Consider the following 18,457-nt stretch of genomic DNA (forward strand, 5'->3'; position numbering starts at 1 on the left):
AGCTTTTGGTTTCCATTTTCAATTGACAGATGGGTTATTCAGGTTCTCATCCACTGGCTACCTCTCCACATCTCTTCTCCTTCTTCTCCACTTTTCTGGTTTCCTTTCCTTCTCCCTCCAATCCTATTTATCTTCAGTGTCTAAGGATGCTGTCTCAGGTCTCTTGGCCAAAAATGCCATCAAAAGAATATTTACACCTACTCCAGGTTATTACTCTCCTTTGTTTGTGGTTCATGAGAATACCAGGAACTGGCATCTGGTTATTGACCTGTCATCTCTCAACCAGTTTCTTGTCACCCCACAGTTATGTATGGAGGGTTTCTTTTTTTTTCCATTAGTTCTTTTCACCCAGACTGTAGATAACCAAAGTTGACATTTTGGACTCTCTCTCTTCTTTCTTTCTTTCTTTTTTTTTATTTATTTACACATTCCAGACATTTTTTTGTTTTATCCATTGGGATCGGGTTTTCCAGTTCTGTGCTCTTCCTTTTGGCACTACATCTGCTCCTAATGTTTTAAATCATGCCATGGGTCTGCCATGTTTATGGATTGTGACTGATGTTCCATTATTGCATGGATGATTAGCTACTCCTTGACACCTTTTTGGGATGACTTCTTCTCTCACACTACATTCTTCAGTGGGAAACTGTTTGGCTGTGTTGATTTGTCAAGCCCTCCAAGTCTTTTCTCTCACCTATCCAATATTTGGTACATCTGGGCATGTTCTTCAACTTCCATCTCAGTCTGGCTTAATCTTCTCCACTTCATGTATGAGCAATGGAATGTCTTATTACGAAAATTTGTACTTCTCATTTACACCCTGTATGTGAGGTTCTTTCATCTTTGGGGATTCTGGCTTCCCTTAAACCATTCGTTCTTTTAGGCCACACACGTCTCATTCTGTGAATGTTACAGGAACAGTGGCATGTGAGCTCCAGAGGAGCATTCTTTCCACATCAACATACCTTAACTCCTTACCATCCATTGGAAATGTTCCCATTTCCTCCCTCTACTCTTGGATCAGTTGGTCATGGTCCATTCTGACAATTCCATAGTCATTCTTATATCAACCATCAGAGGGGTACCCATTCTAGGAATCTTTGCCTCCATCCATTGGATCTGAGGTTTTAGACTCATTCCCATCAAGTTTGTCTTATGGTTTGTCATACACCAGGGGCTCTGTATATGGTGGCAGATTGTCTCTCGTGGCTAGACAGGATTCCATCTACAGAGTGGTCTCTCCACCCTCAGGTCTTTTGTTGGGCATGCTTCTCATTGATACCCTTGCCACTCTTCTCAACACCAGATCTACCCATCTTTAACTCCAATTCTTCATTCTCTAGTTGGCAATGCTCTCAGCCAAAACTGGTCTCACCTTTTTCTGTATATATACCTTATCTTTTTCTTCTCCCTCATGTCTTCGCTTTGATATGTGATACTTCTTGTCAGGTGCGTCTTTGGCCAGAACAACCTTGGTTTCCCCTGCTTTGTTAATTACATCCAGGCCCCATATTCTTCTGCCATGTTCCTCTTTTCTCTTGCTCCAACCACATGCCTCTCTTTAATCCATGAGGGTTATCCCTTCATTTTCACATATGGGAGTTGTCAGGTCCATTGCCTGCAGGGCTCATCTCTCTGACTGTGTAGCCATTTTCTTATTTCATTACTCTGGTCCTTCAATTTTATCCATCTGTCAATTGAAGTGCTAAATTTTTTGACATTGGTCCATCTGCCACTTCCTTACTCCATGCCATCCTACTGTGACACACTTTTCAGTCTTTCTCACTTGGTTATTTTATCCTGGATAGTTAGTTTCCACCATTGCTGGTTATCGGGCAGATTTATCAATTGCCTTTTACCTTACCCATTACCACTAGTTTTTTTCTTTCCTTTTCCTCTACCTTGTTCATATCCTTCCTTCTTCATGGACCCCCTTGTCCTAACTCCCATGCCTAACTGGGACCTTAATGTAGTTTTGCACTTTCTCACTCATGCTCTATTCAAACCATTGGCCTCATGTTCTTTTAGGTGCCCCTTTCCTCTCCTCTTCTTGAGGACTTCTATTGGTGGCTTGACTGTGCCAATATCATGGTGGACATCCCCTTGCTGCCCTCCTGTCTGGAACTCCATCTCTTCACAGATTATTCTCTGTTGGGATGGAGCACATCTTTGAGCAAAGATGCGATTTCAGGCGTGTGTTTTCTGGAAGAGCGTTCTTTCCACATCAACATACTGAAATTTACTCCTGTCATTTATAACAACATCCTGCTTTCTTTCATCCAGCTACTTTTCTATCCAACAAGCCAACTTATCACCCAATACTGTAGAAATATATTTTTGTAATAAGCTTTTTATGTGGCACTTTGTCAAATGCTTTCTGGAAATTCAGGTACACGAAATCCACACCCTTACCCTTTTATACATTAGCAGTAACCTCTTTATAAAAATGACAGACTAGTAAGACAAAAATTTTCCACTTGCCTTGTTTGTTATTGTGGGATTATTAATAATATATTGCTTGTTGACTTCATTTATCTCTCACTCTTCCTATTTCTCAAGTTTTGGAAATTGTTTCACATTAATAATATATAAATGAAACTATCTTCTGTACATTGTTCCTTTGTACAGCAATATGTAATTTGTAAAATCAGGGTTTTACTGGTAATCATTTTGGTAATCGGAATTGGACCAATTATTACATATTGGAATCGGTAAATTTATCAAATTTCCCAATCATGAAAAAACCGATTGCTGAGAAATTAAAAATGACACCATCCACACCACTTTATTCTTTTGATTTGTAAGTATTCTCACAATCATGACCCTGTACTTTTCCTTTTTCTTTCAACATAAAACAGGAAACATTATTCACTGTAGAATAAAATATCATCAGTTAAAACAATCTCTGTTTCTCATTTATTTACATAAGTTGATACACTGAACGAAAGCACACTCATTTCTTTACGGACCATGCATTACATTAGTTAGCCTACATTATGTTACACGGAGGCCTTAGAATCATGCTGAATTATGAACAAAAACTTTCAGATGCTGTCACTTTATTTGACCTTTGGTTGGAATACTTTGTTTGTTTTAAAAAGTGGTTTAGTACAAAATGTGTAGAGTGATAGCAAAAGTCTTCCAACTTATGGCTGAAGTGAATGATGAATTTAGGCATTGAACTTCAACAATTTGTTTGTCTCTCACAATGGTCATATAAAATTATGTATTGATCATGTACTTGCCAATGACATCATCAACCTTACTGTATATAACTAGCAATCAGAATCAATTGTGCACTATGATTAACAGGAATCGGTGATTTCCAATTGTGACATGTTTGGAAAAATAGTATTGAAAATATTCTTTATGGATTTTAGTTTTATATCTATCACTCCATACTCTATGACAGTAAACAATTTCTTTTTTAAGTTGTGCACATCTAATAAGACCATGTTTGGAGACATTGTTGGTTTTAAACTTAAATGATCTGTTGTTTTGAGATGACACTATGCTTGGTAGGTGATGTCCTCCTAAAGAATCTACAAGGTGAAATGTTAAGGTAGTAAGTTTATCAGTGAAAGAAGAGCTCTCTCTTTTTTAGTAAACATTGTATGTGTAATAATGTGTATATATTCTTAAAACATTAACTGCTTAGATGTGTTAATGTGTCAATCTCTTATATTAGTCATTCACTATTGACACATTAACACATCAGTCAGCAAAGGGGCTATAATTACGTGATGCAGATAACCAGTCCCTTAGTGCTATACAATGATTGTGTGTGCTGCCTTCTTGTAAATAATAAAAACAACCTTTTTCCCTAAAGTTTCAAGTCGTATGGCCTGAGCTTTCTGCAGTGGTTTGTTCTAGTTACCATTATAGCTACAAGATGGCAGGGTTGCACTGACATTTTAATCTGAGAGAAAATGAAAATATTTTACAAGAATCTGATCCAGAGTCATTTGAGGAGGACGACGTAGATAGAGATAATAAATATGAATATAGTGATTCTGAATCTGATGATGAAAGAATTGTGAATTGTACTGACCAGGTAAACATTCAAGCTGATTCATCTGTAGCTGAAACTGCTGGTCCAGACATTAACAGTGACACTGAAACACTGGTATCAGTTGGTGCATGGTAGACTGTCCAGGCTACGTGTGTAAGTCCAACTGATGTTTCTTTTATTGCACAGCCTCAAGTTGTTACAGGTTTGCCATCAAAGGCTGTTTCAATTGATATTTTCAAACTGTTTGTGTTGGAGGATGTTGTGAATATGATGGTCACTGAAATGAATAGGTTTGATGAAAAAAAGTTCTTGGAATTTAACTGCCTATTTGTGATGGCTCTCTCTTTGACCCAAGTAAACAAAGCAAGTCAGTGTACATTATTAGCGTAGTGCATGGGTTAAAACTGCCGTAGTTTGGTGACCCCCTGCTCTATACTGTAGAACCCAAATCTTCACTTTTTGATTTAGCACTGTAGAGTGAAGATGTGTTCGAAGTTTGCTCGTGTTTGATTTAGATTTTGCATTTTCATTAAAATTTCAAAGTATTAAACAATTTAGTTGTTTCTCCTTTTGTTTTTCTACAGTTACTGTAGTTTGTTCATTTTGTATCCACTCCCATTTGAATTATGAATTTCAAATCACCATTACTACCACAGTAGTTACCATTACTACTGCACCTTAACCTGCAGTTTCTCAGGCTTCAGGATCCACACTTTGGGTTGTTGAAGAGTCAGTACAGGCTCAGTCTATTTCTTTGTCTTTATGACATGGTGCTTTTAATATTAAGATTTTCTTGTCTCCTTCATTTCATGCATGAGCTTTTTTGGTGGAATCTTTCTTCTCCTAAGTCTCTTGCTCCTCTAGGATATGCCCACAAATCCTGTTTAGTGGTTTATGGTCTATCAATGCATGTATCTCCAGAGATATGCTTTCTTGTTTTAAACCTTTCATGGTTGTGACAGCTCACTCAATCCTCACAGTTTGAATATCCCTCTTCCACCACCTCTATCAAGCTTGCATCTGTTTGGAGTTCACTGAGCCTCTGAAGTCAGTCTATGGACTTCTTCGCTTACATATGTGTGGTTTCATATCTGTGGTGAGTGTAGCACATGTGGCACTTTTTGTTGACACCAACCAATCCTTGCTCTCACTTGCTGTCTTTAGTCATGTCTCTCAATATTGGGCCTAATTCCAGATCACTGTACCTGATGAAAATGATCCACACACCTCTTTGGTGTTCTACCTACCCCCCATTTCTTCTAGTGGAGTGTTAGAAAACCCATGATTCTCCAGTCTTAAGCTGCTGGAGAAGTTGATAAGGAGAGTTCTACATTGGGCAGTGCAATCCTATCGATATGAGACAACTGGATACAATCCTCATTTAGGAAATGGGGCTAGGGTGTAACCTAGTAGTGTAGTACAGGACACCACACTACTCTGTGAAGCAAGTCATTACTGGTGGTTAGGTTCAATTGGATGGATCTTGGGTTTGCCTCAGGACACAGGTCTGGTATGGTATTCTCTGCATCTGACTATTATTATTATAGTGAGTGTCTCACATAAGTATTTATTCTATACCAATTGGCCTGACTTGTAGCCCTAGCCACACTACACATTCATGCCCAGCTGTCCATATACGAGATAACCTGTTGAGCTACCTTACATTCCATATAATTAAAGGCAGTAGCTTCTTATGTAAAATGTATTTACTGTCAGATACACAGAGCATAATATCTATGGTTATTATGTTTCACCAGTTTAACTTGTCATCATCAGGTACAAAGTTTATAACGTTTCACTAGTTTAACTTATCATCATCAGGTACAAAGGTTATAACGTTTCACTAGTTTAACTTATCATCATCAGGTACAAAGGTTATAATGTTTCACCAGTTTAACTTATCATCATCAGGTACAAAGGTTATAACGTTTCACTAGTTTAACTTGTCATCATCAGGTACAAAGGTTATAATGTTTCACCAGTTTAACTTATCATCATCAGGTACAAAGGTTATAACGTTTCACCAGCTTAACTTATCATCATCAGGTACAAAGGTTATAACGTTTCACCAGCTTAACTTATCATCATCAGGTACAGTGGTTATAACGGTACAACAAGTAATACTAATGGTATTTAGTTGATTGAGCTTAACAAGACCTGCAGACCACAAAAGGATTATGAATATCATAAAACAATGAACGCTATTTTTCTACACATGAGGAATTGTGATTATAAAATCAATTGGAAATCGGCCAAAGTAATATTTAAAACTAGAAATCATATCAAATAAAAATTGTGGAAGATTAGTTATTCTAAATATTGTCAATATTCAATTATCATTGAAGATTAGTTTGAGCTGAACATTTTTTTTATGACATATGTTGTTTAGGGGCTTGTAATTTCTGTTATAAAATAAACAGTACATATGTTTCTCTCAATAAACAGTCGTTAAACTGAAAGAAACACATGAAAGTGTCAACAATTCTATACATATCAATTTGTTGGTTCATAACATTATATTTAGATTTTATATCAGACTGTGTATTTACCTACTATTAGAATGTAAATATTCATACAGTCATTAATAAACTCTACAACAAAACAGTTTCAGATATTTTACAAAGTGGCATATGTGTTAAAACATAATTTTGATCTATGTTAGACTATTTTTGATAAATTAATATAGTCTAATTGTGCTATGTTATAAATTCACCTTTAAAATATACAAGATAAAACAAATTGTATACAACAATTCAATCTTATAAGTTTGAAACAGGCTAGACAATATATATAACTGTATACCAGAATATTTATTAATTTTATATTCAAACTGTTTAATTTAATGTTTCCTGAACTTTAAATAGCAGTCCTCCCTAACCTAACAAAGTTCAATTGCATCCCACTTCACATTAAAATTTTTGCAAGTGATAACAGCAAAATCATCTTCTTTACTTGTTTTTAATAATTTTTTAAAAAATGCTTGCAAGGAGTGAATAAATGCGAATGCAATAAACTTTAACAACAAAGTGATAGTTTTGTTAGGTTTTCCTCGTCTCCAACTTTTCTGTTTCTTCTTTCATTATTTTTGGGCTCTCCCACCAAAAGGCTGTGCCTCCCCAGCCATCAATATATGGCTCCCTGGGGGCATTTTGGAAAATATTGGTTTAACTAATTAGGCTTTCCTTATTTTGAAGCACTTTTATATATTTTACTATTGAGAATTTCAATATTGTCAGGTTTTAACTCAAAATATTTTAAATTCAATATTTTGCCATTCTCTGACAGTGTAATTAGTAATGCAAAAAGTTTTGCCTATAAACTAAACAACCCGCTTGTTGATATCCTTAAAAATTTTCTGCCCATCCCAAAGAATTATTTTTATTTTTGCTAAGAACCTATTACCTCTTGAGAACATGTTATCCATTTCTTAATTTTCATGTGTTTCACTTTGTTTATGTATCATTCTTGGTTGAAACCTTGTTATGGTGTCACATGAAGTGTTTGGTCATTTACTAATGAAACAAAGCTTTGAAAAAAATCTATAAAGAAAGCTCAAATATGATTGGATGGAGCAAAAATTAGACTATCATGTAATAATAGGGTACACACAAAGAGGTTTAAGACTTTTTAAAATAGTTTCTGTAAATGTTCCTTTCGATTTCAAATTGTGAAAATATTTTTGTGTTAAATTATATCTACTTGAAAGCTACAGACATTTTCTTTAATGAGAAGGCATCAGATAGTGTAAGCTTACACAGTTTAGAGATGGGTTTAATAGGTGACAAAGAAAACTTTATTTCAAGTTTAACACAGTAAGAAATGTACAATGATTGAAGAAGGTTTTATTTCAAGTATGAGTAATTTACCTGTATTTGGGAATGAATTTTGAGAGTGCATGCACATTTATAAAGTCATAAAATTGCATATATATATATATATATGACATTTTCTGTGTGAAATGCTCAGATTTCAAAAAATTCAAAAAATTTACAGCCTGATTATCAAGTTTTTTTTTTATATAAGTACATGAAAAACATACAAATTAATTTGAAGAACTGAACATCATCTGAAGTAGGCAAAAATACAGTTAAAAAAAGAACATAGGAGGTGAAATAAAACTTATAAATAGTGACACCTTTTGAGTTTTTTTCAAGAGTACACAAATTTTAGTCTTATGAAAAAGTTCAGAAAGTGTGATTAACCCTATGCTTACAGGCTCGGTCAGAATCACAGTGCATTTCACAATTTTTTTTTACAGTTACATTCAAAATTTAATTAAACTACTTTATTATCAGTGTATGTCATTAAAGTTGGCATCAAAACATATTTTGTAATTCAAATTTTTGTATTGTTTAAGTTTTATTTATCATCTTAATTTCAAAAGGAAAATTTAAATGAATTCTTACACTTCACCTCTCTGTGTCACTTGATGCATTTACACTCTTGACTTTCCATTCATAGTATTTCTGTCTTTCCTTATATTGATTTCAGAATGTTGATCCAAATAGAAATACATACTGTAGATATTGAGAAGCCAGAATATAAAATTTGAATCTCTTCTCTGCTTTACTGAGATATCACTATATTTGTTTAAATCATGATACATCCTTCCAATCTTTTTCATTTTCTCTGACATAAACATTTCCACTCTTAGTGTAATGTACATAGCATGTATATATGTATCTATCTATGTATGTGACCAAAATAATATAGTATTGTGCAATCTATTGAATGGCACCACAAACAAAAATTCAGACTTTAGATAGTCAAGATTCTTACAATAAGAAAAATAACTACATTATGTGCAACAACCATTTCTTTATCATAGAACACAATTTTAACTAAAAGTACACTCCTCACAACAAGAACACCACTTTCACTAGGACTGTACACGAGGGTTTTGATTGTATGCTTATTGATGTAATTTGTAAATATAGTACTAAAAAAATAGTTCTTAAAAAACTTATTTTTTTAATAAAGGGTACCACTTTTAATATATGAAAACATTACACTTTATATCAATACAGTCCAAACACTTTTCCCATGCAGTACTTTGCAAAAATTCATTTTTTTAGAAAATTATAATTTTTTCTAAATTTTTTCAATGAGGTATGAATACTATGATTAACAATTACTAGCACAAACAGCTGCTCGCAGAGCAGCATTTCTTTTTAGTGTTTATAGTGTTTTTTCATTACATAATTTTTTTATATGGTTATTTCATTTTAGGCAACCAATTAAAAGAAAGTCAATTAAAATAGTTTTAGGATATGCAATTCTTGTTTGTGATAAATGTTTTGTGATCCAAAATACATATTTGAAAGGAACATGAAGTATTTTGTGGAAAACCAATATGATGTGAAAAAAGTAGCCTTATCAAAATATGTTTCTTAATACAAATTGGTCTTGTAGCTAAGGTAAAGTTTCTTGTTTTTTATGTATATTTTTTATTTGTTGTCACATTTTTTTTAAAACAAAACTAACTGAAATATAAAAGTTAGAAACTTATTAGGTTAGATGATGATGAAACTTAAATGACAAAATTGTTGATGATCACTTGCTCGTGATTTGAGGTCACCTAATATAACCTTTGTTTATACTAAACTCTCCCACTGTGATATATTGGGTTTTACTATGAGGTGGTCTAAAGTACATTAAAGCAATGATACTAAAAGAAAGTAGACATATAAAGGCTAGAAGCTGAGGCTGTTTGGATAAATAATTGTAATTGTTTAGTCTAATCTGCAGTCATTCAAGAAAAAAAATATTTATTTCATATTTTTCAACTTTCCATTTCATTGTACATTGATAAATTTGCTACAGTTGGTATTAGGATAGAGAAAATAAGAGATAAGGTATAACATTTTACAGAAAAAAGTTGATATTCATTTAGGAGTACATGTAAATGAAATATGAAGACTGTAAGATGAAAAATATTATTATTTTCAGCATGAAAGTCACCTTCATTCAGGCTGACTCAATAAAGGCTTCATAAATACACAGACAAATAAAAATACTGTATTGAAAAGTCAGATTTTTTGTGTACAGCTTGTAATTTCACTAAAAGCTTGCTAAATCTCATTCAGATGTACTAAGTATATTCTGAGTTATTTGCAATATTTATAATTTTATGGTTACAAGGTCAATCAAGTTGACTTACCAGTGTGTCTAGAGTTCAAGTAATATGATTGAGGAGTTGTATGTAACATTGGTCTACGATATTGTCAGATTTTTTCCTATTTGCTGAATTTATGTGTTTTTCCATGCTATGTAATGAGCCCACACACACAAAATAATTCTTAGAATTCCTTTTTTACATAATAGGCATTTTACATGTATTTTTTGTTTTTTATGTGTTTCTGTCAATTTTTCTGGTAGTTATTCCAGGCCTGGAAAGACCTGCATATACCTGTTTAGCTGTAATTGTGTGCACTTGTAAATAAATACAGATTTCAAAGTATACATTTATGTTAACTGTCAGGTATATACATCCTTATTGAAATTTCAGTTTTTTGTACTTCATATACAAATTTTCCATTTATGTGAAGTACATTGCAATAGACTGAAAGAGATTTTTCTTGTGTTATTTCAGAAAAATGATACTATTCTAAGTGAACAAAATCAAAATGACAACAAAATTTGCCCGAGAAGTCTTAAAAGTTGCTGTTGCTCAAATCTGTCAAAATATTGGGTGGCATGCAGTGCATTCTTCTCCTCTGGAGATACTGATCGATATTTTACAGGAGTACTTAACAGATCTTGCCAGATTAGCTCATCTTCATGCTAATCATTGTAAGTAAATATATATATATATATTTATTATTGTTGTGTATATTCTGTTAGGTTCGTGTGCTTAAAACTTACTATGTTGCAGAAAAAGCTTCCTGATTTCCAGGTATTTAGGTCATACCAGTTTAATTAATTGAACAAAAAATGTGGACAACAAGGACTATTTGGTCCTTCAAGACTTTTTTACAAGTCTTTTTTTTTTGATTCAAGTTAATTCAAATATTTCCTACAGAATGCTCTGTGTTAGGAACACAGCTAATATTGTATGAAAAACAGGAGAGAACATTTTTTAACATTTTGCTTAACATTTAACATACTTTCTAAAAGTCAGCTGTTTTTATAAGCTCTTTTTGATATCCTAATTTCTCTTTCCACCATATCACTAGTCTTCTTGTAGGTTTGTAAATCTCTCAATACATACTTCATATGTTTTTCTCCTTTATTTTAACCAATTTCATTTATTTTTTAACTATATTTTTGAGGAACACTGAAACATATCCTTGATATTTAATATGACATAACTATATTGCACAAGTACAGTTTTAAATTAGGCTAATTTTATCTGTTATCAGATTATAATTTTTTTTTCTTGATTATACATTTACCTGTTTAATCTTTTCATGTCTGTGTTAATGAGTTTTGTAAAGCAGAAGTAAAATAAAATCTTTAATTACATTTCTTTTTCACTATAATTCTCCTATAGCCCATTGTTTTAGAACTGTAAGTTATAATAAAGGTACCATTAAAGATTGCTATTGCTGATAACATTTGTTGTTGGAGTTTTCCAAAAGCTTGGGCCTATAACTTTATCCTTGAAAGTTACACACACCTTACTTCTGTTTCATTTTATCCATCCTCTTAATTTTGTGAGGAATTAGACTATTTACTTTTCTGTGAACTTTCCCTAATTTACTGTTTACAGTTTTATAACTTTGTACAAATCTTATTCTTCTAAGAGTTATGTGATATATTAGACCATCTAATATTAGAATCACTTGATAAACAATATGTTACATTGTACTACTTTTGTTTGATTTCATCCAGACTCGTATGGTTGCATTAAAAAAAATTTTTTGGGCAGTTTAGTGTACTGTTCTGACATATTCTTTTGTAAAGGCTTCTCAAAGACTTAAAATTCCATCTATAAATGAGTATCAATTACACCTATTTTATTCACTTGGATTTAAGACTTTCATCTCTCCTTTATCCTCACTTATTTATATGAATATATATGCCTCTATCATTTATTATCAGACACTCTAATCATAGGATCTGTATGCCATTTACATTGTTTGATATTTTAAATAACATGTTCAAATACTTTAGCAGTTGCATTTTTTTGTTCTTTTTTTTTCATCTCCCACTGTATTTTGTCTCCCTCTAGTCGCCATTCTTTAGTCGATCCATCGTCTTTGAAATGGGTAAATATGTTTTCTTTACCTTTTCCATTTACCAGGATCCTGCTAAGTGGCTGGTATTGCCTCCCAGGGTATGCTTATTTTCCCAAATCCACAAAATATAAAAAAAATGAAAAGTGTTCAGACCATCCACTCAGAAAGAAAGCCAAGACTGGGTCTCGAGACTCCATCTCTGTGATAGAGCCACTTGGTTATGAATAATATAGTATAGAATGTCTGAGAGCACTATTGGCAATTTGTGAAATAGAGGATGTGACAGGTTGGGTTTGAATTTCTAGTTTATCAATACATCAACAAATAAAATTGAAGGGTATAAAATTATTCTTTGCCTGAGTAATATCTATATTATAATGAATAATTATAAACAAAAAATCAAAAAGTGAATGTATTATTATTGTTGTTGCTCTCATGTTTTATTCAAAAATGTTACTTAGTTTATATGGTTGATCACGTGAAAAATAGCTTGGTCTTGGTCTCAACCCACCTGGTCTTGACTACATCTCTGTTTTACCAGTGCCTACTGTGGAAAGGGGGTGTTCTGCAAGACCACTAGAGCTATTCTTGTGGTATACAACATTACTCGGTTCCCCAGTTCTGACCATACCATTTCATAGACTATCATAGAAATGTTTGCTGACTTTTCAAAATTGGGTTTCTTGGTCACCCATTGCACTCTCTCCAATAAAAGACTATACTGGCAGACATCTGAGCACACTTCCAGGTCTTGAAGAGTTCTTCATTAATTAGGCTTAGCATGATACATTGAGAAGTAGGGCAGTGGTGGGATTCTAGCTATTCTGTATGAAAAGGTGAGTTATCATCTTGAATGTTAATATTTTTCTTATCTGAAAATGCATTTCTGATAGGTATTCACTCACTTCCACGGACATTCTCACTTTTTGTCTCATAATGATGTCATTATGCACCAGCACAGCTTACATTAAACATGTGAATTTTAGGTGGGGGTTAACTCAAAGCTAGTGGCATGTAAATCTCATAGGCAAATGTGCAAGAGATGTAGTTATCCTGTGTGAAGAGGTGAGTATCTATTGGAAATACATTTTCAGATTAGGAAAATGTTAACTTTTGCTGTGGATGGTTTCTCTACAGCTAGGGTTAGAGTAGAAAAAATAAGAGATAAGATATAAAATTGTACCAAAATAAAAGCATTCGGGCTGACTCAGTACAGGTTTTATATATTCACAGACAAATCTTTATTAAAAATATGTGTGACTCAAATTTCTGAATATGTTTGACTGGGTTCAGTGCATGCATCAACTTATTCAGAATTCTTCACTCTCCCACCTTCCACAACATTTTATGCATAAACTAGGAGACCTTACATAAATTCTGCTTTCCTGCCATAGTTCAGATTCTATTTGTTGAAAGTCATGCTGGGAAGAATGATTTTCTTCTGAGTATACTTAGGTCTATTCTTTATATAAAGCTGGTTAGCTGCACTCATTCTCCTCTTGAATCCAGATCTTCAACTATTTGTGGTTTTTGATTCTACTCCAAATCTGCTGAACCACATGTTACCTTCCTGTCTTGCAACTTTTTCATCTTAACTATCTCCAGTCCCACCTCCTTTTCTGATTACCAGTGTTTCAGAAGTAAGAGTACTTGATTTGAATTTTATATTTTTTCTTTTGAATTTCAAACAGATACTTAACTCCATAATACATTCAACCCACATCTTCACAACCAGGCAATACGTGGCTTATCATCACAACTGCAACTAAGAAATGTTATTTAGGGTGGTAAAGTAGAGCTTATGTAAGTTCTTCTGACATATGCTTAATAAGTTATTTGGAAGGTAGGAGAGTGGAGAATTCTGGGTAAGTTCAGGCATGCTGTATGTTGCATCAAAGATGTTCAGATCTTTGAGTCACATGGTTGTTGGCAGTGTGAGAGCAACTCAACAAATACAGGTTTTCGGTATTTTAAAGGAAAATGCCTGTTTGTAATTTATTTTAATTTAAAAAATTGTAGCAGTTTAAAAAACATGAAGTTTTATTTTGTGGTTTTGTCATAATTTGTTCTTTAAAAATTCTAGATGGAAGAACTGAAACTAACTTGGATGACTTGGGACTTTCTTTCAAAAATAAAGGAGTGTCACTGAGTGAACTTGAAGAATACATTAATAATGTTGAACCTGTTCCTTTTGCTAACAAGTACCCATGTTTTGTTGTGCCTAATCCTTCCAAACTTCAGTTTCACAAAGCTACAAGCAAAGAACTCCTTAATCGACCCGAATGGGTGGACAAACATCTTCCCCCAATGCATCTGGAACCTGATGGTATGTATGTATAAACTCATACAACTGTAGTATGGAATATTTTTTATCTACTGTGGATTTTGCAGAGTCAGATTGCATGACTAAGCTAAGCAGAAAACTAAATACTAGTGGTATGTGTTACTGTAAACATGTTAATGAAATTTAGTTAAATGTATGTGATTGAAAAATTCTTCATTTAGTAAATGTAGTTTTCAGTTTTTTAGCAAGATGAATTTGTTCAAAAAACCTTATCTCTTTCCTTATAGGTACCCTTTTCTCTGCATGTCACAATTTTCTTACAGAGTTAAATCTAAAATTTAACTAAGCTACTTTATTATCACTTTATACAAATAAACTTGGCATCAAAATGTAGATAATAAATCAAATTTAATATTATATAAATTTTAAGTTCTTAATATTATAAGAAATATTAAAAAAATATTCCCCAATCTCACCTAGCATGAGAATTGTAACATTTGTTCTCTAGGTCTTCTCTCTTCTCCAATTTATTTACCACCCCTCTAAGAAGTACAGAATTTAATGTAAACTACTTATTATAATATAGTTATTACATGAGGATCCAGGTAAGTACTATATTTCTTGTTTTCCATGTATAATCTATGTATTATTTTAAAAGCAACTAAAATAAAAAAAGAAACTTATTAGATTAGATAAGGTTAGATTATGTAAGATAATGAAAAGCAAAATTATAAAAATTCTACACATGGTATGCTTGCGAGCAGTTCATGCATTACATAATTCAATATGGTAATGTGAGCTAAACGTTTGATGAGTGATTTACAATTTGTGTGGTGGGATAATTAGTTTGATACAGTTCAAAGGTCAATAAAACAATAAAATTAAGTATAAATAGATGTATACTGTTAAAAGCTTTAAGGATATTTAGGATGGACAGTTGTAGTTTCCTGTTAATTGTAAAGAAATTAACAGATAAAACATTAAGATTTTTGAAAACAAAATGTTTGACATTTACTTTGGAGGTTTTAGAGAATATGCAACTGAAATTTGACAATTTACAGTTGAAGAAAAGTATTTTTAATCTCAACATGAAAATCACTTTGAACTCAGATTAGACAATACTTTGAGTAAAAGTACTTAATTAAAAACCTGATTTTTTGTGTACAAAAGACTAGTAATGTGTACTGATTTTCTGCAAAATTTTGTGAAGATATGCATACATTATCAGAAGTTGTAGTATGACTAATATCATTGTTACTCATGGTCACTTTGGTGGTTACAAATTAGGTACAAAGCATCCATCCTTTATGGAAAAAAAAGTTAATTAAAACCCAAATTCACAGATTGTAGATTCGTATTACAATGTAAAATTGTGTGTTATTGTGTTATAGTTTATTAATATATTGTCAAAGTATCAGATCTGTCAGTGATTAATACAGGAATTTAGTTTCGAACTTTATAAACCCCTCCCAAACTAATTACCTGTTGAAGAACTGGGAGATAGAGGAACATTTTAAACCCTCTCTGCAGGGTTTTAGACATCCACCCCCAAAACCAGAAGTATTTTAATGACAATGATATAATTTTCTCATATGGAATGTACTTCTTCACGCTGTATCTGTTATTTTTTCCAAATTTATGCAAGTCAGAGAGTAACTCCTGATTTTTAGGTGATCAGACAGAAAAAAGTAAGACATAACTTTTAAATTTGACAAAAAATATAACTTTTTCTGTTATAAATAAGCTAGTATTTCTCTTGAGTGTTTATTATTGCATTTAAATACGTAAGAGAAGGAGTTCAGAACTGTGATGATATTTGTAAATTGCATAATTCAAAATGGCAGTTGAAGGGAAAGTTGTTAAAAACGTATTAGTTAAGTACAATGTCTCATAAAAGATATTATATAAAATAGTTACTAGTTATTAATAATGATCAAGAACATGAAGATAAATAAGGTATGAGTGTATTTTGAAATATTAACAGATTTGTTTTATTGCCATATTTTGAAAAATCATTATTGTAGTGGATTTGGTTCTTCAAGTTAGACCAAGACTTTAACTTGGCTGCAATTTTTATTTGTCTAATATAGAAGTTGTTGAACATTGAAATTGTTCTACACAAGCTAAAATATACTGAACCAATTTTTCAAATCCAGTTCCATTGGCTGTGGTTTCGCTAGATAGTAGATAGGGACAGTGGGAATCTCGTTAATCCTTTCATGCGCATCACTAATTAGATGACGAGGCATTTGGCTACCTTAAGAGAGTCATAGTTACTCCTGCCGTTTACCCGTTGTGATGGATTATTTGGATAGTACCTAACAAATATGTGAATTCATATCTTAATTTAAAATTCAACCTTGAAAACTACTTGCCAAATTTCACATGAAACTTTTTTTTAAACTGTGAATTTGAGCATTCACAGTCAAAAAACATGGGTTGGATTGTACCATAGCTATATTGATAAGCATGACCCATACAGCGTTATGTTTTCCGTTTTCCTTTAGGTTGGCATTTAAAAAACCTTTGAACTCAATATATTTTTCAGTGCAATAGGAAGTTATTTTGTATTAAATATTTTTTCAGGGTATGAATCTGTACCTTTGTGTTATTAAAATATAGATTAATTTACACTGATTCTGAATCAGTTGTTTTTACCTGGAGTGACTTATTTAATAAAAATTTATAGGTAAAATACAAAATGAAGTGTATGGAAGTTAATGCAAGGTTTTCTGGATGGAAAAACCTCACTAGGAAAGAAAAACTTCATATTGATCTTGGATTTGTGAACCATTAACCTTATATGTTCAGACAAAATCAAAATGATCAACCTTGTAACCACAAAATATAAGTGAATTTACTAAATGTATCTTCAAAGAATTTATTTGGCAAGCTTTTAGTAAACATTACAAGTCTGTTGAATACAGAAAGTCAAATTTTTATATAAAGTATTTATAGTAAATATTTGACTCTGAATTTCTGAAGCCTTTACTGAGTCAACTTCATTCTAAGAGTACTTTCATGCTAAGATTGAAAATACGGCTTTTAATCTTAAAGTTTTAATATTTCATACGACTTCTAGAACCTCCTAAATTAATATAAAAAGATTTTTAATTAAAATTTTAAATTTTATCCATTATTTTCTCTACCCTAACACTAACTGTAGCTATATCATCAATGTCCAATAAACTAAAATTTGGAAAATTATGAAATAAAATGAACAGTACCTTTTTTTTTTCTTCTTTGAAGATGTCATTTTGCTATATTTTTCACTATTTCTTTTCTGATATAGTTGATCTTCATTTTATAGTTTTATTGCCTGGTTTGTATTGCATGCAGTTCATTCATTACTGAAATGCAACAAATCATAGTGGGAACACATTATCAGATTCTCATACTGTCCACGTTAAGCTCTGCTCTCAAACACATAGCTAGCTAGCTCTTTTTTCTTTCTTTCTGTAATTAAATTAAGAAGTCAATGGAGTTCATATTGGATAATCATTGGTATTTTATTGCAATTTGTATTATGTTTTCAAAAAATTTAGACTTTGGATATAAGCAATGTTTTTACCTTTAAATCTAAAAGTCAGTGATAATCTTGCAAGTTCACTACATGACCAAATTACATACTATGGATATTTTAACACTGTTTATGCCTGTCTTCCTTTTCGTTTTTTTTTTGTTTTTTCTTCTGCATTTTGGTATGTGTGTGTGTGATTTCATTCTTCAGTCCTCAACTTTGGTTTTTAAATGAATGATTTACTTGTCTTTGTCATCTTAAAATTGCAATCTTTCCCATCTTTCATAGATGCATAATGCAGAGCTTTTGTTTGATAAAATTCCAAAATATTCAGTTTTCAAGTCTAGTCATCTCAGTCTCTTCTCCATTAAAATGTGCATTGTAGAATCCTAAGGGTTACATGCAAATTAAACTGAACTATATTGCTGAATTAGAATACAGGTTAGTAGTGTTGTTTTGAA

At 32.3% G+C, this 18,457-nt stretch overlaps 1 protein-coding gene across 1 annotated transcript in view; it reads left to right on the forward strand.

The window, feature by feature from the left end:
• LOC106463902 (transcription initiation factor TFIID subunit 3-like) overlaps window positions 1-18,457 on the forward strand; it is a 77,601-nt gene that overhangs the window by 4,969 nt on the left and 54,175 nt on the right. The window contains exons 2-3 of the mRNA XM_022391536.1: window positions 10,605-10,804; window positions 14,276-14,518. Coding sequence (XP_022247244.1) covers window positions 10,639-10,804; window positions 14,276-14,518 — 409 coding nt within the window. The 5' untranslated portion in view covers window positions 10,605-10,638. The remainder of the gene's footprint in view (window positions 1-10,604; window positions 10,805-14,275; window positions 14,519-18,457) is intronic.

The sequence above is a fragment of the Limulus polyphemus genome, unplaced genomic scaffold (assembly GCF_000517525.1).
Source record: "Limulus polyphemus unplaced genomic scaffold, Limulus_polyphemus-2.1.2 Scaffold1512, whole genome shotgun sequence".
In the NCBI taxonomy this organism is placed as follows: domain Eukaryota; kingdom Metazoa; phylum Arthropoda; class Merostomata; order Xiphosura; family Limulidae; genus Limulus; species Limulus polyphemus.